The sequence below is a fragment of the Eremothecium sinecaudum genome, chromosome III (genome assembly GCF_001548555.1).
Source record: "Eremothecium sinecaudum strain ATCC 58844 chromosome III, complete sequence".
Classification (NCBI taxonomy): Eukaryota; Fungi; Ascomycota; class Saccharomycetes; order Saccharomycetales; family Saccharomycetaceae; genus Eremothecium; species Eremothecium sinecaudum.
Genome location: NC_030894.1, coordinates 1,348,515 through 1,375,194, shown reverse-complemented (window position 1 = coordinate 1,375,194; position 26,680 = coordinate 1,348,515). Strand labels below are relative to the sequence as shown.

The 26,680-nt window shown below is 37.2% G+C and overlaps 12 protein-coding genes and 1 non-coding gene across 13 annotated transcripts; 6 read left to right on the top strand and 7 right to left on the bottom strand.

The window, feature by feature from the left end:
- Positions 1-103: 103 nt before the first annotated feature.
- On the top strand, positions 104-2,560 carry PLC1 (phosphatidylinositol phospholipase C; the record flags this gene model as incomplete). Its single annotated transcript, XM_018131672.1, has 1 exon — positions 104-2,560. The coding sequence occupies one exon, from the start codon at positions 104-106 to the stop codon at positions 2,558-2,560; it is 2,457 nt and encodes an 818-aa protein (XP_017987161.1).
- A 287-nt stretch (positions 2,561-2,847) lies between these two features.
- On the top strand, positions 2,848-3,486 carry ACM1 (Acm1p; the record flags this gene model as incomplete). Its single annotated transcript, XM_018131671.1, has 1 exon — positions 2,848-3,486. One exon carries the CDS (start codon positions 2,848-2,850, stop codon positions 3,484-3,486), a length of 639 nt encoding a protein of 212 aa, XP_017987160.1.
- Positions 3,487-3,716: 230 nt separating this feature from the next.
- On the top strand, positions 3,717-4,676 carry DIM1 (putative dimethyladenosine transferase; the record flags this gene model as incomplete). The annotated part of the gene is made up of 1 exon (XM_018131670.1): positions 3,717-4,676. The coding sequence occupies one exon, from the start codon at positions 3,717-3,719 to the stop codon at positions 4,674-4,676; it is 960 nt and encodes a 319-aa protein (XP_017987159.1).
- Positions 4,677-4,864: 188 nt separating this feature from the next.
- On the bottom strand, positions 4,865-7,843 carry OXP1 (5-oxoprolinase; the record flags this gene model as incomplete). The annotated part of the gene is made up of 1 exon (XM_018131669.1): positions 4,865-7,843. One exon carries the CDS (start codon positions 7,841-7,843, stop codon positions 4,865-4,867), a length of 2,979 nt encoding a protein of 992 aa, XP_017987158.1.
- Positions 7,844-8,746: 903 nt separating this feature from the next.
- Positions 8,747-10,624, bottom strand: AW171_hschr32038 (Zn(II)2Cys6 transcription factor; the record flags this gene model as incomplete). The annotated part of the gene is made up of 1 exon (XM_018131668.1): positions 8,747-10,624. The coding sequence occupies one exon, from the start codon at positions 10,622-10,624 to the stop codon at positions 8,747-8,749; it is 1,878 nt and encodes a 625-aa protein (XP_017987157.1).
- Positions 10,625-11,358: 734 nt separating this feature from the next.
- UTP23 (rRNA-binding ribosome biosynthesis protein UTP23) lies at positions 11,359-12,102 on the top strand (the record flags this gene model as incomplete). The annotated part of the gene is made up of 1 exon (XM_018131667.1): positions 11,359-12,102. One exon carries the CDS (start codon positions 11,359-11,361, stop codon positions 12,100-12,102), a length of 744 nt encoding a protein of 247 aa, XP_017987156.1.
- A 520-nt stretch (positions 12,103-12,622) lies between these two features.
- Positions 12,623-15,406, top strand: CIN8 (kinesin motor protein CIN8; the record flags this gene model as incomplete). Its single annotated transcript, XM_018131666.1, has 1 exon — positions 12,623-15,406. One exon carries the CDS (start codon positions 12,623-12,625, stop codon positions 15,404-15,406), a length of 2,784 nt encoding a protein of 927 aa, XP_017987155.1.
- A 90-nt stretch (positions 15,407-15,496) lies between these two features.
- NPR2 (nitrogen permease regulating protein NPR2) lies at positions 15,497-17,500 on the bottom strand (the record flags this gene model as incomplete). The annotated part of the gene is made up of 1 exon (XM_018131665.1): positions 15,497-17,500. The coding sequence occupies one exon, from the start codon at positions 17,498-17,500 to the stop codon at positions 15,497-15,499; it is 2,004 nt and encodes a 667-aa protein (XP_017987154.1).
- Positions 17,501-17,627: 127 nt separating this feature from the next.
- DNL4 (DNA ligase (ATP) DNL4) lies at positions 17,628-20,483 on the bottom strand (the record flags this gene model as incomplete). The annotated part of the gene is made up of 1 exon (XM_018131664.1): positions 17,628-20,483. The coding sequence occupies one exon, from the start codon at positions 20,481-20,483 to the stop codon at positions 17,628-17,630; it is 2,856 nt and encodes a 951-aa protein (XP_017987153.1).
- Positions 20,484-20,709: 226 nt separating this feature from the next.
- TSR3 (ribosome biogenesis protein TSR3) lies at positions 20,710-21,618 on the bottom strand (the record flags this gene model as incomplete). Its single annotated transcript, XM_018131663.1, has 1 exon — positions 20,710-21,618. The coding sequence occupies one exon, from the start codon at positions 21,616-21,618 to the stop codon at positions 20,710-20,712; it is 909 nt and encodes a 302-aa protein (XP_017987152.1).
- A 219-nt stretch (positions 21,619-21,837) lies between these two features.
- Positions 21,838-25,041, top strand: AW171_hschr32032 (HCR005Cp; the record flags this gene model as incomplete). The annotated part of the gene is made up of 1 exon (XM_018131662.1): positions 21,838-25,041. The coding sequence occupies one exon, from the start codon at positions 21,838-21,840 to the stop codon at positions 25,039-25,041; it is 3,204 nt and encodes a 1,067-aa protein (XP_017987151.1).
- A 70-nt stretch (positions 25,042-25,111) lies between these two features.
- On the bottom strand, positions 25,112-26,071 carry SGT2 (Sgt2p; the record flags this gene model as incomplete). The annotated part of the gene is made up of 1 exon (XM_018131661.1): positions 25,112-26,071. One exon carries the CDS (start codon positions 26,069-26,071, stop codon positions 25,112-25,114), a length of 960 nt encoding a protein of 319 aa, XP_017987150.1.
- A 291-nt stretch (positions 26,072-26,362) lies between these two features.
- On the bottom strand, positions 26,363-26,449 carry AW171_hschr32030. Its single transcript is given in 2 exon segments — positions 26,363-26,398; positions 26,413-26,449. It is a non-coding gene; the product is annotated as a tRNA-Arg (tRNA).
- Between the last annotated feature and the right edge of the window lie 231 nt (positions 26,450-26,680).

The window sequence follows — 26,680 nt, the reverse complement described above, 5'->3', positions numbered from 1 at the left end:
CTCAATATAGTAGTAATGACAACCGCCAATACCTAGTTGGAAGTGAGAACGGTATTTGTAAAGGGTGTTTTCTGTAAACAAAAACCAGCTTGAAGTCGCAGTGATGTCTGACCTCCAACGTAAGACATCTGAACAATTCAGTAGATTCAAGGGTGTTATACTAAGAAGATTGATCTCTATTTCCAGGTTTCCAATCAAGAACAAGCATTATTTGGAAATGGGTCCCTTGACCTATTCTCATACATACCAAACGAGTGATGATTCCACTGATGAGATCATGAGCAAAGAAGAATGCTACTCTCCCAGTAGCACTAGTAATATAACCCCTGCTGAACATATTGAGATGGTATTAATTAAAGTGACGCGAAGAAAGAAAGTTTCATTCCTATTCATAATTGATAAAGGCGTGATTAAGTGGAAGGATACCAAACAATTAGAGGTGAACAAGATAAAGGACGTTAGGACTGGTCAAATGGCAATGAATTATAGGGAGGAGTACAATATACCTGAGTCCTTTGCTAATAGATGGATAACTATTATTTATCAGGAAGCGCAACACAAATTTAAGGCTCTGCATTTAATTGCGCCAACTCCCGATGATATGAGAATATTTTATGTTTCCTTAGTCATTATATTTCGAAAACGAAGACAATTGATGGAAAGTATATCGATACCAAGTAATGAACAGTTTGCGAACATGCATTGGCACTTAAATGTGTCTACAAAAAAATCGGATGAGAACAAAGACTCGTTAACTTTTCAAGATGTGAAAAACCTTTGCAATAAATTTCATATTTTTTATTCAACCCCATACTTGGAAGAGTTATTTGAAAGGGCAGATGAAAATGGAAATCATTTGTTAAATTTCAGAGAGTTCCAGACATTTGTTCAACTTTTGAAAGAACGCCATGAGATACGTGATATTTGGAATAGTATAGCAAATAATACTAAGGTAATTAACTTTGAAAACTTTTACAAGTTTCTGATTAACGTCCAAGGTGAAGAAATAACTAAAAATGCTGCCCAAAGATTATTTGCAAATTATTCTGAAGATGGACTTATGAACGAAAACATGCTACTTAAATATCTAACATCTCAAGATTATTTGAAAGCATCTGATGAAGATTATTCTAGACCTCTTTCCCAATATTTCATTTCATCTTCACATAATACTTATATCCTGGGAAATCAAGTAGGAGGAATGACAAGCGTTGAAGGTTACATAAAAGTACTACAGCAAGGCTGTAGGTCGGTTGAAATCGATATTTGGGATAGCGAAGATGGACCAGTAGTTTGTCATGGTAGGTTCACCGCCTCTATTCCTTTGAGAAATGTTGTTGAAGTAATACGAAAGTATGCTTTTTTCTCCTCGCCATATCCATTGATTATTTCTTTGGAAATACATTGTTGTAGTGAAGGGCAGCTAATTATCGAGCAGGTTTTTCAAGAGTTACTTGGCCCTTTACTGTTTATTACGGACCCACATTTAACATTACCAAGTCCTAGGGAGCTTAAACACAAAATTATATTAAAGAGTAAAAAAGTGCTCAAAGTTGACCAACCTAGCCCATGCAGTTCTGGTCAATCAACTTCTTCAAAGGGTTCATCATGTGAATCAGATATTGAGGCTCCAACTAGCATAACTTCAGACACTACTAAGAATAAAAGCAAGCCTAAAATCAAACTAAAAAAAAAACGTGTACCAGTATCGGAATCTCTGTTACGCATATCTTCTATTCATGGCATACGGTTCAAGAACTTCTCTCATCCTGAATCTAAACCCCCTATTCATTGTTTTTCGCTAAATGAAAGGAAGTTTCGTAGCCTTCGCAAAGGTGAAAAACAACGATATTCCATAGACAAGCACAATAGGTCTTATTTGATGAGAGTTTATCCACATCTTTTGAGGTATAATTCTTCAAACTTTAATCCTATTAAGTGTTGGAAAGCTGGCGTGCAAATGGTTGCAACCAACTGGCAGACGTACGACCTTGGTCAGCAAATAAATGAGGCAATGTTTAGAATTTCGAATGAGAAAGATCATCTATGTCACTCCGGTTATGTAAGGAAACCTTGGTACCTTCTTGACCCAGTACAAACGGACATTAATATTAAGAAGATATTTTCTGCTGTGCTAAAATCGAAGCTTGATTTCAGCTTTGAATTGATATCCGCACAGCTATTAACGAGACCTAAGAATACCCCAATAAGCCATGATATTTCGTTTGCACCTTACGTTGTCATAGATATCCTTGGTAATAGCATCATCGAAGCACCAACGGTAACCAATGGTGTAATTAATTCATGGAAACAAGTTAGTACTCAACAGTGTAAAGATAAGGGATGTAATCCAATCTGGAGGACAAAAATTGGTGTTAAACTGCATTGTACTGGCTTTAATTTTATACGTTTTACGGTTAAAAATGGAGACATTAACTTGGCAACATCTTGTATAAGGTTGGACTATTTAAAAATGGGCTATAGGCATATTCCGCTTTACAATATGGAAGGAGAAAGGTACATATTTTCTACTCTTTTAATTTGTACCAAGTTCGGATAGCAAGCATGATTAGGGGATACTATGCAATATAACTGCGTGCTTCACATTGGAGTAAGACACGATTCTTTGCGCAAGCCAATTTTGGCTACGTATTTTTTTTAGTATTTTTCGCGTACCCAGATAGTCAGTCAGTCTGCTCCACTAAGAAAAAAATATTTAAATTATGATATGATATATATATATAAATATATATATATAAATTTCTATGAGTCCATGTAAGGCTTCAATATTAAACAGGCCTGTTAACTCAGCATTGGAGGAGTTTACGCCTTAGTTAAATCATAAAAATGAGCAGTACGTCACCAGCTAAATGCAGGGGCATCTTAGTCAATAAAAATGTCAATTTCAAGAGCAACATGCTTCTAGATAAAGGGGCAAACTTTCAAGGATCGCCTAAAAAGGCTAACTTGGAACAAGAGTCTATTCCTGTGAATTTGAAGCTATCTTCAGCTTCATCAGATATTACGCTATCTAATGGTTTTGTATTCTACGAGGAAACCATGGAAGAACGTGCGACGATATTGATGAACCAAATTTCACTATCTAAAAGGCAGGTCCAAGATGAGAATGACTATGAACGCATGAAAGAAAATATATCTCAAGAGTTAAATGGCAAGAAAGTGAAAAAAGCTAGGCGAAGATTTAAGAAACAAGCATTGAGGGACTTAAGCATAGATGAATACGCTGGCTATATTCAATATAGTAATTCTAATACGACTTCCCAACTTACATTGCATATGGGCTATCCAACAAAAATACCCTGTTTCATTACGCCACCTAGGAATGGCCATATAAAAGAGTTCTTCAGTGCAAATGATTGCCACAAGAATAAGAGGCATATAATAACCTCACAGACAGCAGAAGATATCTGTAAGGAAAAGGTGGTTAAGAAGCTAGCGTTTCTGATACACCAAAACTCAAACTGACACTATGATGAGATTGGTCGACAATTTTTTTATTATGATGGTAAGCTACTTGTATCGGTAGAAAAATAGGCATAACTATGTATTATTTAATCATTTGAAAGTTTGAAAAAGCAATACAAAAATTTTCAGTTCTCAACGCGATGAGGTTACACACTCATATACAGCTACATGTATCCACGATATTGTAAATATAGCATAGTCTATAGACATTAGCTACAAGGTTTGAAATAATGGGTAAAGCGCCAAAGAAGAAGTTCAGCGGCGCCTCCTCTGGGAAAGAAGTTGCTGCTGAAAGACATATGAACACAGTATTCAAATTCAATACAGGATTGGGTCAGCATATTTTGAAGAATCCACTTGTTGCACAAGGTATTGTTGATAAAGCTCAGATAAAGCCATCTGATATTGTTCTTGAAGTTGGTCCAGGTACTGGTAATTTAACTGTCCGTATCCTTGAACAGGCAAGGAAGGTCGTAGCCGTGGAATTTGATCCGCGAATGGCAGCTGAGTTGACCAAAAGAGTTCATGGGACAGCAGGTGAAAAAAAGCTTGAGATTCTTCTAGGAGATTTTATGAAGACTGAGTTACCTTATTTTGATATTTGCATAAGTAATACCCCATATCAAATTTCTTCCCCGTTGGTGTTTAAATTAATAAATCAGCCAAGGCCACCTAGAGTGTCTATATTAATGTTCCAAAGAGAATTTGCAATGAGGCTATTGGCTAGACCAGGTGATGCTCTTTATTGTAGATTATCTGCAAATGTTCAAATGTGGGCACATGTGACACATATTATGAAAGTTGGCAAAAATAATTTTAGACCTCCACCACAAGTTGAATCTAGTGTTGTTAGAATCGAAATTAAAACGCCAAGACCCCAGGTTGACTTTAATGAATGGGATGGGTTATTGCGGATTGTTTTCGTTAGAAAAAATAGAACAATTGCAGCAGGGTTCAAGAGCAGCAGCGTATTGGATATTTTGGAGAAAAACTATAAGGCTTATTTGGCTTCAATGGAAACCTCAATGGTCGATGATAGGAAGGGTTCTATGTTAGAAGAAGTCATCGAGAAAATTGACAAGGTTCTAAAGGAAACAGGGTTAGGGGAAGTAAGAGCAGGTAAATGTGACCAAGTAGATTTCCTGAGACTTTTGTACGCATTTCATCAAGTTGGCATACACTTTTCATAATCCACTTTGAGTTTTAATAATGAATATAGATAGTGTGATGAATTATCGATGGTTTGACTTTGTCAAAAACCAGAGAATTTATAATGTCTTATATGCATCAATTAGTTTTATAAAAGCGATATAATCTACACTAAATTTGTGGGCCAAGGAATTCGCTGTGTATGAGAAGAGTCTCAAAGTTTCCACCTTTAATCTTGAGTTCCGAATTCATCCACAACAGAAATTGGCTGGACATATGTTCCTATCGGGTTGTAGTTTAAATCCTCGAATTCTTTTCCAAACCCTTTTGGACCACCAATTTCAATACCCATAGGTGTAGACCACTTGTCTGAAGGGGCAAAAGCCATGACAAAAACCTCCAATCCGTATCTATAATCTTGGGTGCCAATTGCGCAACCATCCGTATCGATCAATGTAATCAAGTCTGGGACGGAGCATATGGGTATCTCAGCACCACCGCGCACTTTCTTGTATGCAACTATGTTTTCATTCTTAAACGGTATCCTTAATGTAATATCACTATCTTCAACACTCTCTAAACGAACATTACCATATCCGTAACCTCCATTCAATCTTCTGTCAACGGCAATTATTTTGGCCCTCATCAAGCACTTCGCGCTTCCATCCCCGCCAAAAGTATCAATTAAGTAGTTCGGTAAATTATCAAGATCAGATCTCGATCTAGCAATGTAAACCGCTCTTCCAATTCTCCATGATAACGAGATTGGGTTGTGTATAGTCTCATTTTTCATCTGTTCAACACTCATCGATGGCTCAACGGAAGCGCATTGTACGCCATGATAATCAATAGCGTCTCTCACCACTCTTTCCATTTGAATGTCATTAACAGTACTTGTAACCATAAATGATAGTCCATTGCCATCCGAAACAGCAACATAAGGGTATCCTTTCAAATTGTTTATGACAGATGGCAACGATTGCCATTGAGTTGGATATGCTCTTCCCATTAAATCTAAATCTAGGCAAGGTAATCCCCTTTTATATGCCGTCCATAACCCGCTTAATCCATTACCGCCGCCGATTTCAAATAAAAATATTGCGTCAGCGGTTCGGCCTTCCCATTTCTCAATTAAGTCAACAGCTTCTAATATTTCATTGCCGTGAAGACGTTCATATGATATGGTAGGAGATCCACAATATCCGACATTAATTGCGCGACCTTCTCCGTTTGTTCTCTTGTCGAATTCATCTAATGTAATGACTACAATCCTGCCCCCGTTTTTAATAATGTGTTTTAACTCTATGGTATCAATATGTGTATTACCACCGCCGCCGCATCCTAAAATATAGGCACCAATACTAATAAAGTCAACATCTATTACCGATAGTACCCACTCGCCGTTTTCAACACATGGCCTATAGTTTTCGTAATCAAATGCAACTTCTTCACATCCTCCTAGCTTGGAATTTTCTAAAACTGGAGGAGTGTAGATCTGTGAATCCTCATTTAAGATGTTCAGAAGCTTTCCAATGCTTTTTACAGTTGATACACGACTATAATCAACATTTCCAACAACGTTAATTTTGAAGCTGTAAACATTTTCCACATATGGAACGGCTTCAGCAATAGCATCCACTACTTTAATAGTTTCTTTTAATGCACCCTTTGATATAGCATCATCAGCTGCAGTTGCTATCATATTCTTGACTGTGGCATCCAACTCGGTACCAGGATGTTTAAGATATTTTACTTCTATCAATTCGGAAGAAATATCACCCATCGCAGCTCCTATAGCGTTGGCAATATGAGAATATGGAGGTTTAATAACCTTTGAGGCTCCATCTAACTCTGAAGGTGCAATGAAGGAGCCGCCGCCGACAAATATAACAGTGACAGGATCCGGGGCTGTTTTTATTAGATTAATAACATTTTCAAGTTTTTCTTTAATTGCCTCAGCAAAATTAGCCTTATATTCATCAGTGAAGCGTTTATGAACAAGAGTAGCATCTCCAATCTTGTAACACTCTTCCAATAGATCAAGACCCTGTTCGTCAATACGAGAGGCAACAGTAACATCAGTCGCGACAATGGTTTCACCTCCAAATACTAATGCCGAGTTTACAATATCAGCGCCCGCAGATTCTGGACCAACAGTTATCTTACCGTCTTTCAATCGCACAAGGGAACCACCTCCCAAGCCAATGCTTTTAACGTGTGGCATTGAAAAGTTCATTCTCACACCTCCAACGTAAGAGTACGTAGCTGATTGTCTAGGGAACCCCGATGCTAGCAGCTGGCCGACATCTGTCGTAGTTCCACCAACGTCGCAGACTATCACATTCTTACCCTGCACATCAGGATCTGCGGAGCATAATATTGCAGCCCCTCGCATAGAGTTAGTGGCGCCTGAAGAGAATGTTTTAATCGGAAACTCAAGTGCCTCATCGGCAGATAGGACAGTTCCATCGTTCTGAGATATTAGAAGTGTACAATTCAGGCCAAGCCTCCTAGTAACCTGGACAAACGAAGAAATAATTTGGCGACCATATTTTTTGATAGAAGCGTTTAAAATGGTTGCATTTTCCCTTTCTAAAAATCCGATGCCAGAGATTCTATGCGATAAGACTACATCAGCCCCAGGTACTTCTTCTCGTATTATTTCTCCGGCTCTTAGTTCATGGGTATTGTTGATGTTCGCAAAAGTGCCTATTACTGCAACAGCTTTAATGCCGCGTGAGCGGACTTCAGCACAGTGTCTCCTCAACTCCTCTTCATCCAGTGGCTTAATATCGCGGCCGCTGACCTGGTTACCCCCATCAATATTGGCAACATATGCATTAATTATATTAGCCAGATCATCTGGAAAGTCACCAAAAGGCGGTAAGCTTCTTCCATATGGACCACAAAGCCTTATCACAGCAACTTTTTGCAATCTGCTTGCATTTCTTTCTACCACAGCGTTTATGAAATGTGTAGTACCAATTGTTAGCGAAGCAATTTCATTTTTTTGAATATTATTATGCGGATCCTCCAACATACCACGAAGAGAACTCTCTATTCCCTTCGAAACGTCCGGTGTAGTAATCGTTTTCCGCCATGCCAGAACCCCTCGATCGTCATCTTTTAATCTAGTTGGGTCAATGACCACAGAATCTGTATTTGTTCCTCCTACGTCCACTCCGACAAAAAGCTTCCTGTGGCACATAGCTAGTCTGTAATCTGAGCTTTCCTTTAAAAAGCGAAAATAGGCTATTCTGTGAACAATAAGTGGAAGCCTGTGTTTCGATTTGCATAAGTACAGGATGGATCATATTATAGACATATATATATATATATATATATATATATTACATAAAAATTTTTAATTATCCCCATGCTTAAAGATCCTAGTAATATGCAACGTACCAAAATAGGGTTCAATTACGGCACCGAGAATTAACTTTTTTTGACCCAGTAAAAATTTTATTCCTAGCCGCCATAACCTAGATCAAGTCATCCCTGTGTACTTACACCTCGAATGCCTCTTTTGTTTTTGTTATCTTGTACTCCGCAGCTAACGTATCACTGTTTTAAAATAGTATATTCAATAAAAACTATGTAACATATTATTGTTGTTGTTATTATTACGTTAATTAGTTAAATTTTTTTGGTTCAAATTCCGATGCATGCTATTTTTGATCAAGACGATCGTCATTCATAGGAATTTATGATTCTCAAGGCATCGCATTTGAAGAGTGAGGGCTTTCCAACGGAATATAGTCACTGTATGCAATAACGACAATTTAGGGACATATATGAAACGATTGTTTCATTTTTACGTAAGTTTAAAAAATTCGGGGGTACGATGGTCTGAGAAAAGAGTTAAAACTAGAATATTTAGAAGGAATTACGCGGAATTTGTTCTCAATTATTTGCTACTAATGGATTCTCGGAAATATAAGAAAAATTAGGCAAGTATAGAAAAGTATGTAGTAATAGTATATTTGATGATGCAGCCCCAGCGTGATATTCCTAAATGTCAGAATTTTGAGACTTATAGGTTGCACTAAAAAATTCCAGGATATGCATTTATTAAGAGATCTTTTAGTGTAACTTAGTTCTTGAACCCTCAAAATGTAATAAAATCGTGAGAGGGATTTACTAGATTATGGTAGTCTTTTGATTCCAGCGTTCTATTGATATATGTGAGCCTCGTGATCGAATTAGCAGCCACAATCATTCCATTAGAGGCCAGCTTTGAAAGGATGTCTATAGAGAGAAGATGCAGAGCTTTCTGGTTGAGAAGAGAAGCCACCATGCCACTTAGGTATATACCCCAATGACATGCAATGCTTGTTGTTGTATAGTATGGCATTGCATATAGGTACTCCAAGATCTTTTCTACAATAGTGACCAACTCTGGGGAATCTAGCGGTACACGAAGAAAAAATATCTTGAGATAAAGTTCAAGCGAGTGGTAATAGGCTTTTACAGAATTTTTCATGGAGAACTGCAGTCTAAAATCGGATGCTCCGCGAGCAGCTTCACGCAGGTCCTCATCCGTGGGCTTACAGGCCACCAAGTCTTGTAATAGTGTCCGTCCGAACTCCTGCAACTCATAAGCGAGGTTCTCGTCTTTGTTTAATAAACGATGTACAAGTATATTCGTTCCATTCAAGTTATAACCCCGATTTCGAAGGTCGATTAATTTTAAACATATTTCCGTGAATATTGGGAATAAATCAGTCGTATAACCCCGTATTAGGTCATATTTTTCTCCAAAAAGGACGATTTTGGAGTAAGGAGCATTCGATAATAAGTTTTCTAATTCCATCGGGTTTTTGATAGATCCTGCATTATCGGAAGTTATGCAGGCCAGAATTTCCGAGTGACATAAATTGTCCTCCAAGATTTCATACACTGCCATACAGTTCTGGTCTATAAAATTGGTAGGGCATTTTGGGATGAACTGTCGCGTAGACTGCAGCATGTGCCAACAACCCTTCAAGTGAGTCCTCCATTCAGCGTTACGATAGGTACTATTTGCCGCGAATAATAATAAAACGGTTAGAGCTAAGGAGACCAATTCCGTAAACTCTCGAGTTTTATTTATCCTCTGTTGTAGTGTATCCAGACAAACTTTCAACGTTGGCATCCTGATATAACGGTCCCATATGTGGGAAAATTCTTTCAGCTCTTGTTTAAAATAAAGATCCTTCAAGTATAGGGCAACATCGTAGATCAAAACTCGCTCTACAATAGGATGTTTTTCGGTAATATTTAAGAACAGTTGCACCATTTTATCATAACGGTCTTGTGGAAACATAATGAAATTCCCACAGCCTAAAGTCACCCTAGTTGTTGTCCATATAAAGTTAAGTAAACGAGGGTCATCAAGTGATATTGAAGAGGCATCAAGTGACTTCCCGCTTCTAACCATTATTTGTATTGGATCGTATGTTTTCAGCATGTCGTAAAATTCTTCCCACGTTGAATGACGCCATGATAACTGGAATAAAGTTGTAAGCGGAACACCAGGGATATACGGGGCAGTTTCTTTGCCGTCCTCTGTGTCGAAAGTAAGGAGGTTGAGCAAATTTAAGTCCGTCTGAGAAACGAATATAAAATCTCGGAGATCCAGGTTATGGTCAACAGTAGCAAAATTTGGTGACTCTTCCAATTTAAGTGGATGAGGGGTCAGACAGTCGCTGCCTAGGGGTGGAACACTACCTTGAGAAGCTAGATCGTCAAAGTGGGAAACTGCTGTTGAGCATGGTATCTCAAGCGATGAGCTAGACGGAGGAGCGCATCCTTCATCTCCACTGCGAATGTCAACTTGCTGGAATACGAAGCTAACCTTGTAGGTGCACTTTATATTCCTTTTCATGCACTTAAGGCATTTCGGTTTTGTTTCATCACATTTAGTGTGTGATTTCTTGCACTGAAGACATCCTTTGCGGGAGTAAGGGGATTTCCTCTTCTTTACTGTGCCAACTTCCTGTGACATGGAATACTTTAAAAAATACAGTATTTTCCGTATAATTATCTTTGGTGTAAGTGGCTTTATCTTATTATTATATCAGAACTAAAGATGATGGTTCGTTGATGGTTCGTTGACTTTTTCAAATTCATCAATTTTGCATGGTTACAACATGTCTACTTTGTTTTTTTTGATAAAAGAGCGCTGTTCTTTGGTTTTCGGTATCGTTGTTTAGTAGTAACAACTTTTACAAAATTCGCTGAAATGGAGAATTTGATTATGAAGGATTCGGTTTAAAGACTATATATAACGCGCTGTGAAAGTGCATAAATTGATACTTACCCCGTATAAATATATTTAATGTAATTGTGTGACCTCGTACTATGAGGAACATGGCGCTTTGAGCTTACAAATAGAGAAGTCGCCGATATCTTTTCTTTTTTAAAAAAAAAAATTTTTACAACGCAAGGCGGTTCCTTGGAAAGCGTCCAACCAGCCCGAGTTGTAACGCAGTAATGAAAATCGCCAAGTACTTGCTTACAGAATGCAATTTCTGTAAGGTAAGCGCCTAAAGTAAATTATCTGTTTTATGGTATTTGGAAATTTTTTCAATTCAAATTCGTGAACCGTGCTTTTTAAACATGCGTTAGGAACTACATTTTAACATAATAAACTTTTTAATACTCATTTCTAGTTTAATACCTCTTGCAATAAAAGAGGAGTCTTAGTTGCCAATCGAAAAAGAACAGAATTGCCTCGCTATGCGTCAGAAGAGGGCGAAGGCTTATAAAAAGCAGATGACTGTGTATAATCACACATTCAAGTTTCGGCAGCCATATCAAGTGATTGTCGATGACCTTATTGTATTAGAATCGAGTAAAAGCTCATTTGATCTAGCTAAGGGGTTGAAGCGAACTCTGCAAGCTGAAGTGAAACCAATGATTACTCAGTGCTGTATGCAAAAGCTTTATGAAGCGAAGAATCAAGAAGCCATTTCGCAAGCGAAGAACTACGAGAGACGTCGTTGTAACCATTTCAAAGAAACAAAAGAACCTATTGAATGTATCAGAAGCATTGTAGATATAAAAGGAACGAACCAGCATAGATATGTTGTTGCCACACAAGATATTAATATTAGAAGAAAACTAAGAAGCATACCAGGAGTACCCCTAGTGTACATTAATAGAGCAGTTATGGTTATGGAGCCTTTGAGTACTGCTAGTGCAAAGGCTAGTAACCAGAAAGAGCAAGAAAAGCTTGTTCAAGGATTAAATGATCCAAACTACGCTTCGGTAGTAAAAGAAAATACCTCAGAGAACACTCCTGCGCCAGTGAAGAAGAGGGGCCCTAAACAGCCAAATCCATTGAGTGTAAAGAAAAGACGATTAGTAAAAGATGAAAAAAAACCAGAGGATAAAGTGAAGCATAAAAGAAAAAGGCAGCGCAGAAAACCCACTTCAGCGGCTTCAAACCCTTCAGAAGACCAACCTATTGCAGAAAATTAATAGAAATCTACCCAATATATGTAAATTAAGTTTTCGTTCCTTACAGTATTCGAAAACCCACTTCAGCGGCTTCAAACCCTTCAGAAGACCAACCTATTGCAGAAAATTAATAGAAATCTACCCAATATATGTAAATTAAGTTTTCGTTCCTTACAGTATTCGTAATAGATAGAGCAATTGTAGCGGAGGCATGTTACATGTTTACTGTGTGTCACATGATTTAAAATTTTACAAGTGTTTACTGTACACAAATGTAATCGCGTGAACTGCAACTCTCAAAATTACATCCAACTAATTTAGCTTGTAAGCATTTGGTGACCGTACAATTTACAGAGGTCTTCAATCGCATGTTTTTACTTGCGGTTTCTGAAGCTGTTATATATTCAATCTTAAAGTTTTTCTACGACTATAGGGCGTTTTGTCGAATACGTTAAAGGTAAACAAACCGATATCTGTTAAGGACTGTACTTCATCTTCTTTAGATCGATAACTTTTCGGGCTAACGACTGGAAAGTGCACAATGGTTGATAATTCTAGCGAGGAATTAAATATCACCGTTGCAGTACGCTGCAGAGGACGAAATGAGAGGGAAATCAAAGCGAAGAGCGCAGTTGTCGTAACGGTCCCCGACGTAAAGGGTTCAAATGAAGTGTCAATTAATACTTCTGGTGATGTTGGTATTGCTGCGAAAATGAATGCACGCACTTATACCGTTGACAAGGTTTTTGGTCCTAGCGCAGATCAACATCTCATATTTAAAGATATTGCGGAGCCACTATTTGAAGACTTTATAAAAGGCTACAATTGTACAATGCTAGTATATGGAATGACTTCAACTGGCAAAACATATACTATGACAGGGGATGAGAAATTGTACGACGGCGAACTGAGTGATGCAGCAGGGATTATTCCTAGAATCTTATTCAAGCTATTTGATGTAATGAAGGCGACAGATTGTGACTATATGGTAAAATGCTCATATATCGAACTTTATAACGAAGAACTAAAAGATCTACTAGTGGATATGCCTGATAGCTCAAAAAGGCTACGAATATTTGATTCCAATATGAGCAATGGAAGCCGGTCAAATTCTCAAGCCAACTCACCAGTAGAAAACGAAACTAGTAGTACGTCAAAAAGACGTTACAAGAGTTTGCCTACTAACTATAAAAGGCTTTCAATTGGTAAGCAACATCAGACCTCTGCAATTCACATTCAAAATCTACAAGAGTTCCATATAACAAATGCATGCGAAGGAATTAAGATTTTACAGAAGGGCTTAAAGCATCGACAAGTTGCATCTACTAAAATGAACGATGTATCTAGCAGATCGCATACAATTTTTACCATTATGCTCTACAAAAACTATGACGGCGAACTTTTCCGTATGTCAAAGATGAATTTGGTTGATCTTGCCGGATCAGAGAACATAAACAGATCTGGAGCACAGAACCTTAGAGCAAAGGAAGCTGGATCAATTAACCAAAGCTTATTGACTTTGGGTAGGGTAATAAATTCCCTTGCGGATAAGAATATTCATATACCGTTCCGAGAGTCTAAGTTAACAAGGCTTCTACAAGATTCATTAGGAGGAAATACGAAAACTGCTTTAATAGCCACAATATCTCCTGCAAAAATAAACGCTGATGAAACCTCTAGTACACTTGAATATGCTTCCAAGGCAAAAAATATTATGAATAGGCCACAGTTAGGAAGCTATGTTATGAAGGAGATATTGGTTAAAAATATATCAAAGGAACTGTCCAAGCTTAAATCAGATTTCTTGTCCACGAAGTCGAAAGATGGCATATATATGAGCCATGAACATTATCAAGAATTAATTAATGACTTAGAAAATTATAAGACAGAAATACAAGAATCTAAACGACAAGGTGAAAGCCTAGTTTCTCAAAATGCATTGCTATTAAAGGAAAGGAAAACGCTACAAGAGGTGAATGACATGCAGCAAGCCAAAACAAAAAAATTACAACATACAATTGATTATCTTCAGGATAAAATTGAAAGGCAACATCACAATGAGATTGAGTTAGTAAACATGATCCAGAAACTGAGGGATGCTTTACATACAATGCAAGGGTCACTGAAGTTATATGAAACCCATGAGCAGCGCTTACAAAGTGATATAAAGGAAATTCTCTTCCAGGGAATGACTTCGTATAGGGAATCTATGGAGGAACATTTGGACTCGGTTAAACTGAACATGCTTGATAAGGACCTTTCCATTGAAGAAAATTTGGACAGCATTAATTCGATATTCAATAGTGCATTGGATTCTATACAGTCTGGAGGTATTAGTATGTGTGAAGATATAACTGCCCTGGCAATGCGACAACCTTCCCTATTCTACAAGCAAATAAACTCTATTGTAAGTGAGTTAAAGACTAAAGTGGACGGATATTCTGAAATCTTGACTAATAAGCTTACCGAAATGTGTGAGGAAAATAATAACTTAAATGAATATCTGGGTGAGTATTTATTTAAAAACAATAACTTCGAAATGTTAGACTTAAAGTTACAAAACGTATATGAAGAAGTTAAAATTTCATCTCAATCGTTGATTTCGAACTTTGCCTCAATGTTGGAGGCGCATGTGGAACAAAGCAAGACTCTGCTAGTTAATTCTATGAAAGATACTGTTTCGGAGATGATTAATAGCGAAAAAACTCTATTCCAGCCCGTTCGAGAGAGATGGGTGTCGTCTTTTGAAAACTTAAACCAATGTGATTCGATACATCAAAAATTCCAAGGTGACACAACAAAGCTGGTTTCAAATTTGGAGGTTTTAGCAGATGACTTCGTTAAGGATTCTGGTATCACATGCGATCAAATGGGAACCAGCATTGATAATTTCAAGGAACTGGTGCAAAAATTATCTGAGAAAGAAGCATTTAAGAAGCAAATTAGCGATCTCCATTCCAAACATAAAATACTGGAGACACATTTTGACAATAATATCAGGTACTTTAAAGAATCTAGCAAGGGCTTTGAAGAGATGGATTACTCTATTAAGAGGATTATTAATGAAATGAATATTGACTTGGGCGATGTGCATTCAGTTGAAATGCTTTTAGAACGAATAAGCTCACGGTCTTTTGGTCCAATTGCATCTACCGGTAAAACTCCCATTAGACAAATTTTGAGAAAGGCCCCAACTGTACCCCGCTCAAGGTCAATGTCACCGATCAAGAACCTTAACACAAATGTTGTACACGTACTAAATTCTCTGAAAAGATCGAACACTGATGTCGACCTGGAAGGTTCCGCTATAAAAAAAGTAAAATAAAGTTTGGCACGTAAATAATAGAGGGTTATATAGCGCGTGCATGAACTCATATAAACTCATGTAACATTAGTAAGTATACCATAATGCATATTAACTATTAATGATATGATATTCGCCAATCCCCCGTAGTAATAGCTCAACCTCGTGTTTAGTCATCTGTAAGCGCATGGCTATCTTGTCAGAATTGTCTACGTTATGTACAGATTGTAGTAGTAAGAATTCTTGCTGCCTTTTCTTTCTCAGAATACTGATAACATCTTGGTGGGATCTATCCCGGCGATCATGTTCTTTATTTCCACGTTTCTCGCCTATGTCAAAAACAACAGTTGCCGTACTATTGGTGCTTGAGCTCTGCTTTCGGCTATGCTTGAAATTATCACCTTCATTCATAGAGTATTTTCTACCACCTTCAAAGGATGTGGGTAACCCATCCCTCAATGGCTTTTGGTAATTTTCGCGAAAGCTTTCATTTGCAAATTGTGAACTACTGACGTAAGGAGATTTGTTTTTGTATGGCAATGGTTGATCAAAATCAACCTTAATGTCTGATGTTGAAAAAACATTGTTGCTGTTATCTTTTTTGGGATCGATAAATGTGTTGAAAACATCGGCATAATCAAATCGTTTAAGCATGTCTAAAGTTCCGATAGTTTTAACAACGGGATAAGAGTAACACCTATAAATTAGCTTTTTTATAATACCAAATGTAATGAACCTGCGAACATCAATTTGATTTTCTCTAATAGCATCATAGTTTAATTTATACCATACTGAAACTGTTTGGGCTTGGGATAATGATCGATATAAATCAAATAGGCAACTCTTGGTTGGTAATGTTCTCTTAGAATACCCTTGATTACCGATCTGGTTGAATTCTGAATTTCGACTAGAATGGGTATATGATGGCGTTAAATAAAAAGAGTTATTCATTGAATTTTTTTGGACACCATCTTGATGGGATGTGAAAGAGTCCGCCCTTGGGACTGCATCCGGCTTGTGAGTATTATATATTGTACTGGAGGGTTCCATGTTATCCCTGGAATTTGGGGATGACCTGCCTTCAAATGGAAAATTGTAAACACCAGAATCATCACTGGCTAAAACATATATTTGGCATTCTTTTGAGATTGATGGGTCAGTCAAAAATTCACGAAGCTGACTTGTAGGTGCGTAAATGTTGCTAAATTGGAAAATATCCACCAATACTACACAATCATAGTATAGTAAATGCTTCACACATTCTAGGACCAACTCAATGTCGCTATTACTGCATTTAGCAATTTTAGCTATGCTGTTTATTCCGTTTATGTATGGCACAATTTTTACCATCGTAGGATCCCAATTAACATCCACTAAGCTTAATAGATTAACTTTAGAAAGCGGTACGTCTTCAAGGGAAAGACTTGAATTTGGAGGAGGTAGTAATGGAAAAAGTTTGATATCGATGGCATTACCAGAATCCATAGGTATCAAACACTCCGAGTAATTGTTTAAATCCTCGTAAAGCTTTGTAATCAGATCTTCAATATAGAATTGTTTTCCTTCATTCTTTATATGCCTCATAATTTCATGGTACCTCATATGAGCATGGTTATGCACCGTTTTTTTAGTGCTAGCATGAGATCCGTTTTTCGAGTCAGAATCTTCTCCACTATGATCAAGTTGGTTAGTATCTTGGGTCTTTAATTGGTAGTATACAGGATCTCTTTCAATCTTGGATAAGAATTGTGACTGTTCCTCTAGTATTCGAAACATTTTTCCCAATCTTATTATTGCGGGTTCATATGGTGATGTAGGCGAATCGTAAGGAAATACGAACACGAAATCAAAACTGAACGAATTCCGAGCATAGTATGGAGCGTTTACATTAACTGGAAAGCACACAAGCCGATAAGACTTGTATTTAAAAGTCAACAACTTATTGCATAATTGCGGCTTAGGGATGATATAATTCTTAATAGTATCAAAGCTAATTCCACTATTTTTCAAGCTATCGGGAGGAAATTGAAACCTTATTTTAGTTCCTTCTGTTGGATGGAATATTGCATAGAATATTGAATGTATAGGTACGAACCCGTCAAGGTTCTTTGACATTGCTGCTGGGTACTTAGGTGAATGGGGATCATGTTAAATTTAAACTATTTTCTTAAATTTTGTAGTTACCCGGTATCTTCTTACGATGCTTAGTCTACAGTATACTTTAATCTGTTAACAACCATATCTATACAGCGAGGTAATCTTCCTCGTCCACTAAACACTGTTCTTCAATACAGGCTTCTATCCATCTATCTACAGTTATCTTAGGAATTGGTCTTCCAGGAATGTTCTCACCGATTAGGGATGCTACTGTATGCCTCACTTGTTCGATACCAGCTTTTGAGTAGTTATATTCTATAGCAACAATAAGATTGGCATTTGCTATGTCATCAGTTAAAGCACCTTGGTAAGCCCGAATCTTCCACTTGATCAAATCTACGCGATCTTGGTAGTGTACGTCATCTGCGAGTATGAATATATTCATCCTTTGGAAAAGAAGGAAAGGTAACTCTTCATTGACAGTATTAGTATTCAGTGCAGGACTTTCTTCAGATAGAAGTAATTCTTTACTTTCGCCTATAATATGTTCATATTCGCTGCACTCTATAGGTATTTGATAACTGTCATTATACTCATCAACACGTGCTGATACGTTCGCCATAAACTCAATTCCCACATTATATATATAACGGGGCTCTATACGTAACATAGTTCCATACATTACACTATCCATCAACCAAGAAGGGTGGATAATATCATAACCTCGATCAATCAAAATCTTACATTCTCGTGTTAATTTACCGCCCAATATATATAGCTTTCCCAGCCCAGCTCGAATGTTCAAGTTATGCACGTATGTGCCACCATGGGCTACAATATTTTCAGCAACCATTGTATTATCAACTCTGATACCGAATCTCTTGTCGAAGTATCCACTTAAGACGTAAAAGTGACAGCCGTGCAAAAATCTTTTTCCAGTAACTTTAGAGTCTTCTACCGTTCCCACAACGTGAAATTCTCGCTTTTTACTGGGCGATTTTTTGGATTTAACCACACTATTTCCATAGTGATGATTATAGTATTCTTTAGCTTCTCTAGCTTGCTTAAATTCTTCTAGTGTGCACGCTGTTTTCCAATCTTTATCATATCGAATACAACGGCAGTACGCGCCATGAAGTGTGCTACCTGTTTTATATCTTTCTTTTCCTACTTCTTCGTTGTCTATCGATCTGGCTTTCACTTCTAGAACTATAGAATGCTTAGGATCGATCCATTCATTTGGAGTTTTTGTTCCAAATTCAACCCAATCTGTGGAAGGAGGGTTTTCGGAATAAGAAATCCAGTTACCCCTCGTTAGTCTCTCAATTTGTTTAAACTCCTCATTAGATATTCCATTTGCAATGCTACAAAATGAAATGAACTTCCTAATGTTAGGCTCAACAATATGTGGTTCTGGTGTTGTTTCCATATCTGCTATCTTTAGGGAGTCGTCATTAGCATTGATATCTTCCACAATTGCCAGTGCGCAGATAAATGAGTCCTTCTTGCCCCTAATTCTTCCAATTATTACTAAATCTAAATTTTCTCCAAAGTTCTCTAGGTATTCAGGTTTTATCTTGATCCAGCAATCAGACCTTCTACCTAAGAGGTATTTGGAGTGTGAATCCTTTAATATTATACCCTCAGAGCCACGGGAAATTGCTGCTCCCAATGAAGCAGATATAGAACTTGCCTCGCTACATCTTGAGAATGGGAGAATTTCGACAACATTTTCAGTTGGAACTAAAATCTTTTGTAAATATTCTTTCCTCTTCCATAGTTCAAGAGCTGTTAACGGTTTTCCATTCAAATATATTAAATCAAATACCATATATAGAGGTCTGTATGATGATTCATACTCTCCGGTTGCCTCATAAGTTAGTTGATTCCCAGCGCTAGTTTTTGTTAGCCCAAAAGGTAGTATCATATTCGTCTCACGGTTATACGTAACCATTTCGCCATCTAAGATACAATTCTTAACACCATCAACGAATTGTAAACAATTAGATATCGAACCCAAGTTTTGATTTTCTCCATAAAGGTAAGTGTAATTTATACCATTTCTGCTCCAGTAGCTAATTGTATGTCCGTAATCTTTATAATGAAGTTGAATTCTTTCCCCATCCATTTTCTCCTCGATCATAAAATCATTTTTATATCCACGAGCAAGATCTTCGTCTGATTTTTTCAATCTTAATGCAAGTTGAGGGGAAAATGGGTAACCTATTCTTACAGTCAAATCATTTTTCTCAAGTCTTTTCGATTGATTCCAAAGCGTTTCCGTGACTACTCTCAAATCCGATACAACTTTAAAATAGGTTTCTGCATCTGGATGCCAGCATCTTAACAGTAAACCTTCTAAACCACCTACAACGCTTACTTTTAGTATTATATCAAAAAAATATCTCATTTCTGTAAATGACATATGTTCCATGCAATACCTAAACGTTTTAGATTTTGAAAGGCCTATGTAACCCCATTTTCCAACATTACTATCATGGTGGAGTTGATCTAGGCACTCATTCACTTTGTCGATAGAAAGTCGAGAAGGGCCTAAATATTCTTTCTTTCTCTTCTGTATTTCTTCCACGCAAGATTTGGATAGTTTAGATCCCCGAGGAGCATTTTTCTTCCAATATATTAGCCGCTTTTCCGTTTCAGAGTTTCTCGGCAACTTCAAGTAACGACATATGGCTTGAACAAGCGTTGCTTCCTTAAGACGAAAGGTTCTCTTGTCTAGATAAGGTAAAGCTAAGATCAAAGCAGGATAAATATCGTTCCCTACTGTAGTTCTCCAAAGCCTATAGAAATGAGAAATGATTTCCAGCAGGCGTAAACGGCGTGGTTTTCCTAGTTCATTTTTCTTGATAGATGCATCTTCTAGTTTAACAAAAAGTTCATTGCATAGCCAGACAAAATCTGGGGAAGGAGAAAAGTTAACTGGCTTTGATTCTGCTTCTAATATCAGCTCCGGGCTGCTTTCTTCTTCTTCTTTTTCCATTTTTTAAAGCTTTGGAGGTGCGTCAGTTTGCTATAAGAGTCCGGCTTTATCCAGTATTGAGAAAATACGGTCTAAAAATCGCTAGAAACGACTTATGTTGTATAATGCACTTGAACAACAGAATACATTAGGAGTTTTCATGGACCCGAAGATGTATTTCTATAAACAATGATATCCTATAACGGTAAGTACAACTAATCCATTCTACGAAAATTATTAAACAATATTAACCAGAAATATTATCTATTTTAAAGTTCGAAAGTTTTTGATCCAAACTGTCGTTTTCCCTTAAATAATGCTGGTCATCCCCAACGGTTCTATCTGTGACTTCGGATAGGTTATCATTACTATAGTGCGAATGATCTGATAATTCCTCATCAGTTTGGCTGTGTTCATAATCTGAAGAGTTATTTGAAGAGTTAGTTCGTCTGTTTGTATTACCCATCATCCATATATCAGTTTCTTGTGCTTGTTTCTTTCTCTCTTGAGCTTCATCTTCAATCTTCTTCAACCATGACTCTTCAGCAGCCTTCACAGATTTATGGTCCGTGCACTGTTGATAAACTTCTAGCAATTCTTTATTTAACTCTAGAAATCCTAAGCCCCATGAGAAGTTAGACAGTAATTCAGTCGCCCAGTCCATCCGTCCCACAATGGCAAAACAGGCCGCCAACGCTTCAACACAGTTTAGTCTCCAAGGTCTTCCATAATTTACTTGGTTAGCAGCAACCAAGTACGGTAGCAGTCTTTCATGTTTACCACCAATCTTACTAAAAGGTACTTCATCTAAACGAGCCCAAGAGCATTCAACCACTGAAGCACCGTTTTCTTCTACAATTGTTTTATCATCTGGACATACAACGGTTTTTCCATTAGGAGAAACAACGATACCTTGAAACTTTTGCCCAACACGCAGAGATTTGATTAAACCTAACCTTTCCAGTTTTTTACCACTACATCTCTTAGGATCGCAATGATCAAAGTCCCACATGGCTAATTTAGCAGGAAAGTTTCTGCCTTTAGAGTCTATATGTTTTACTTCCATTCGTTTATTATTCGTTCTTGAGCTATGCCCATTTGCCCCTTTATGTGAGCGGCTTCTTGGTTCTTGGCACTTATTCTTGCCTTTTGCCATAACTTTATTTGCTTATTAGCTTCCTTTTCAATATTCGTCGCTGTAAGCAAGCCGTGAATGGTGGAAGAAGAGCTGAGGTGATGAACCAATTTTCTTTCTAAATTCGAACTCCGTGCAATAGTACATTCGATAAAAACAATTTTGAAATAGGGAAGCTTCCCTTTATCTAGTAATACTATCAATGACTTACGACGCAGCCTATGGGGATCTATCTGAACGATGCCATATCATTTACCAATACTACTTAACCCTTTGCTGAATGCGGTTTTCAATTGTCCGACTCCTACCAACTCTCCGTTAAAAAAATTGTTCAATAGTCTTAAAGATCAAAAGTTCATAATAATAGTACCGTCAACGGAAACATTATTACAATATCAGGATTTAGAGAGTGGACTTCCACTTACCGAGTTATGTTACACTTACAATTTCGTTGCTTCACATTTGCTGTTACTACAACAAGAATTCAAGATAAGTGATCAAGAGTGTAAGACACTCAACGGAAAAACTATAGTTATTAAACCTCAATCAGGCATAGTCACCTCAAAACCAGAACTTAAAAGATGCAGGCTTAAATCATGTCAAATCCTTAGAAATTTCAATGACTACTTAACTAGCGGGATGTATTTCCCGTTACTTCATGTTGATAAACCTTTAATTGGAGATTTGGTCTTAAATGACGAGTTACAAGTTTTTGGATCACCTGTCTACAGCGCTTACACAAATGAACAGGAACCAGCTAGAAATAGTTTTCCTTTTGAACAATTTTTGAGCCTTTATCCAGAACTCGTAAATAAACTGAACGGCCTCATCAATGCAGGTAAGGAACTCATTCGTCAGGAAAATGGTGGAATTCCAAAAGTTGTGCTGCTAGTTAGAGAACTCGTTAGTAAGGTATACGGTATAACAAATGAACACAAGCATTTCAATGAATATAAGGATTTGTTTAATGCAACCAGGGAATATGTTGAAACTAATACTTTTCAAGACATATGGTTAAAATTGGTGGAAATAAATGGATCAAGGGAACCTCATAATGTAAATGGGTACGAAATAACAAAATTTATCTCTTTAAACAACGTACCTACTCATATCTATCCGGAAGAAAGCAATAAATTTGATTTAAGAAACGTTTCTGAAATTGAACAGAGAACTATCAAGGCTACAGAATGTTTCTCCAAAATGAGTGACACAAACTCCCACAGCGGCAAGGTCAAAATTCTAGTCTCTACTTTCCAGATATTGACAACAGAAGTTGATGGTGCGATGGACTTAACGCTCGATGCCGATACTCTACTTGGTTTAATGGTAGTTGTTGTTTGTAGATCCCAGGTAAAGAATCTGAAGAGTCATTTAGAATATCTTAAAGAATTTGCTGCCCGTCAAGAAGACGTTAAATTTGGTTTAATTGGATACTCGCTATCAACATTTGAAGCAGTATTAGCATTTTTTGATATGGATGAAGGTACAAAACAGTTGAATAAAATAATATCGCTGTCACAAAGCAATAAAGATTTCTGGGATTCCATTAGGGAAGGTAAAAAAATATCTTTGATGCAATTTGAAAATAGCTTGACATCTAGAACGGTTAATTGTGAATCAGTATTTTCACTTTGTATCCAAGCAGAAAGAACTGATATAATGAACGAGATTTTTTTGAAGTTTAAACACCATTTTAAATTTGAAGATATTTTACATGATGTCAATTACGCCAACTCTACATTATTAATACAGGCATTAGAAACTGGGAACGACGAACTCGTAGAGTCTTTTGTGGATCTACTGATCACTAACTGTACTAGAAAAGAATATTTTGAGTATTTGAATAAAAGTAACAATGCTGGACGAACAGTTGCTCATTATTTACCACAGGCTTTCATTATTATTGACAAAGTGGGAGATTATTTGAACTGGAGACATAAGGATAAAAACATGCATTCTCCACTGTTTACAATATGTCGAGCATACGATCATCCACAATACCTGAAAATGCTGTCGAAAACCTTTCACTATGTCTTCAAATACTATAGTAGAAGAGGGCAGGAATTTTGTTTTCGTGACCATGAAGACCCTATGGGTAATACATTGCTCCATATAATGAAGAAAGGAACACATCTTGTGCTTTCAGAGCCCAACGCAAATGTAAACCAATGCAACTTAAAGGGAATGACTCCACTTATGGTATATGCCAAATACAATAGGGTAGACAATATCCGGGAGATTCTGAAGGATAAAAGGTTACTCATTTCCAAATTGCAAAATCCGCAGAGTTTAAGAGCCATAGATTACGTGAAAAATCCTGTAATCTTGAATATGCTGGGAACATACATTGCAAAACGATCAATATTTAGTATTCTGGCTGTTCACAATATGAAATTTGAAGAAAATACATGGTATGTTTGGATAACAGTTAAGCAAACTGGTGAATCATATAAAACACTTAGACACTCTGTTAAAAGCATCCAATGTTTCCTGCAAGTATTTAGTAAAAAACACCCCATGAATTTTTTACCCATAGAACAAACATTGCATATGTTAAAGTCCATTGGTAGGACTGGCATCCTGTCTGTTGTAAATTTAGAATATTCAACATTCCTTGGTCTGTTGACTTTAGTGCTTTCTGTTATTGTTCAAAGAAATGAATATATGGACGTATTGAAATATCAAGAAGCTGAATTATCATCTTGGTTGCGAGCAAGTAATCCTAGACCAAAATCTGGCAAAGATGAAAGATTTGAGCCCGAGGAAGTTAATAGCATGAAAAGTTTTCTTACCTTCAATTTGTTAGAATTTAATGGATTGAGGGAAAAGTTTACAATAATGAGAAAGCTACTTATGTTTGAGAGGTTGAAAACTCAGGATGTTGAAAATGCACAAGAAATTCTATGCTCCCAAGGAGATGTTTTGGCAGGTGCTAATCCAGCCAAAGCTTCGCAGTACTGTTTCAGCGCTGATTGTAATTACGATATTGACAGCTACCAACAAGCGATTGATTTCATGGGGATGTGTTTAGATACTCTCACAACTAAAATTCAGCACATACTAGATACAAGGATAGCTGCGTGGTGGAAATTATATGGGGAGCACTCAATGTTACAGCGAGAATATCAAAGGACAACTCCAAATGAGTTGAATAATATTTCAGGTAGTGAGGCGAAAGGTATTTTTGAATCATATATGGAAGGAAAGCGTCAGAAACAGGGAGATAAACTGCATTCCAGGCTAGAGGAATGTACGCAAAGTTTGCAAGATATCAATTGGGAATTGAAGCATGATCACGAAGCTCTTGCAGAAGAAATAAGTCTTTTTCTGTCATTCAAGAATTTTTCATATGAAAACTTCATAGTGAAAGCATATGTCGAGCTTTGCATTAAACGCCATACCAGCATGTTGCAAACGATAGGGCCTAAATACAACAGTATATAACATATATATTGTAATAGTTGGAATTCTAAAATATTTTTAACATATATTTAAGTGGACTTTTCAAAAATCCCTACTTGTTTTGACCAAAAAACTTGCTGGCCATGTCTCTAACCGACGGATCATTCATCATGTCCCCAAGGTTAGGTGCACCACCAGAAGATGAGAATTTTTCAGCCATTTGTCTGATAGCTGGATTATTCATCATCTGTTGCATAGCGGAAGGATCTTGCATCATCTTCTGGGCAGCCTGCATTACTTGTGGATTATTTAAGAGGTTTCCTAAGCCGCCTAGACCTCCACCACCTAGCATACTAGACAAATCTGGGAAACCACCAGCCGCAGTATTATCTTGAGACTTGGAATTCTCTTCTACAGAAGGTTTGTGCTTTTCCAAATTAATTGATTCACCAACCTTTTTCTTGGCTGTTTCGTAATCACGCTTCATAGCTTCAGTAGAATTATCACCTTCAATCTTTAATACCTTAGAGTAAGCCTCTAAAGCTTCTTCATACCTACCTAATGCGTAGTTCGAGAATCCTAATCTAGAATAGCCCTTCGAATAAGATGGATCAGCTTTAATGGCAGATTCCGCATCCTTTATAGCTTCTTCATACTTCTTCATCGAAGAATAAGCAGCAGCTCTGTTAGAATAGTACACAGCATTTGTTGGTAAAATTTCAATAGCTTCTGAATACTTCGCAATAGCAGTAGCAAAGTCCTTTACTGCCATAGCCTTGTTACCTTCTAATTTCAATTCCTCGGCTTTCTTTGACTCCTCAGTGGTTTCCTCGACATTTAAAGGACTTTTTGTAGTACTGTTGGAATTTTTCTTGATTATGGTAATTAAATCTTCATTATTAAAAGCCTTCGCAACTATGTTGTCAGCATCTTCACGTTCGATCTCAAAAGCCTCCGTAATACAATCAATAGCAACATTGAGAGAATCAGAGTATTCTTCACTAACAGAGCTATTGGAAGACGATAAAAACTGAACAATCAAAGCAGCAATATCTTTATTGGACACCGGCATTGTAATAAACTATAATATAATGTTACGATACTGTGATGTTTATTGTGAATGGTACAGTACTCAGTTTTTAACGCCCTTAACAAAAATTAATGCTTCGATTTTTCTGGACTATCCGAGCAAAATTGGATTCAGTAAAAAAAATACGTGAAGCTGAATGCCAATGCATGACGCTAAAAAACATAACTACTTTAGATTCAAGAATGTATGATTACTTCCCATTTCTTACCAGTAATTCTATAAAAATTACTTGTCTGTCCTCTAAGGAGAGAGACGGGATGTGATAAAAAAGTTCTTCCCCGCCAGGACTCGAACCTGGAATCTTCTGGTGTCAGAAGTGACTATCGTAGCCAGACGCCGTGACCATTGGGCCACGAGGAACAGAACTTGAATGTTACATTAATACTATTGTTTATAAAGAAGAACGACTAGATGTCGTATGGAACAGAAGGGCCCTTGTTATACCTCAACTACTTGCAAAAATGTCGCATAAGGTTAGTCAAGACTGTAAGAGGTTCAATAGTGTTGACCTATTGGAGGTATTGATCAGCTTTTACGAACTAGTACTTACCAGTCAGGACGGGTAGCGCTTGGCTGCAAAGGGTCATCCTA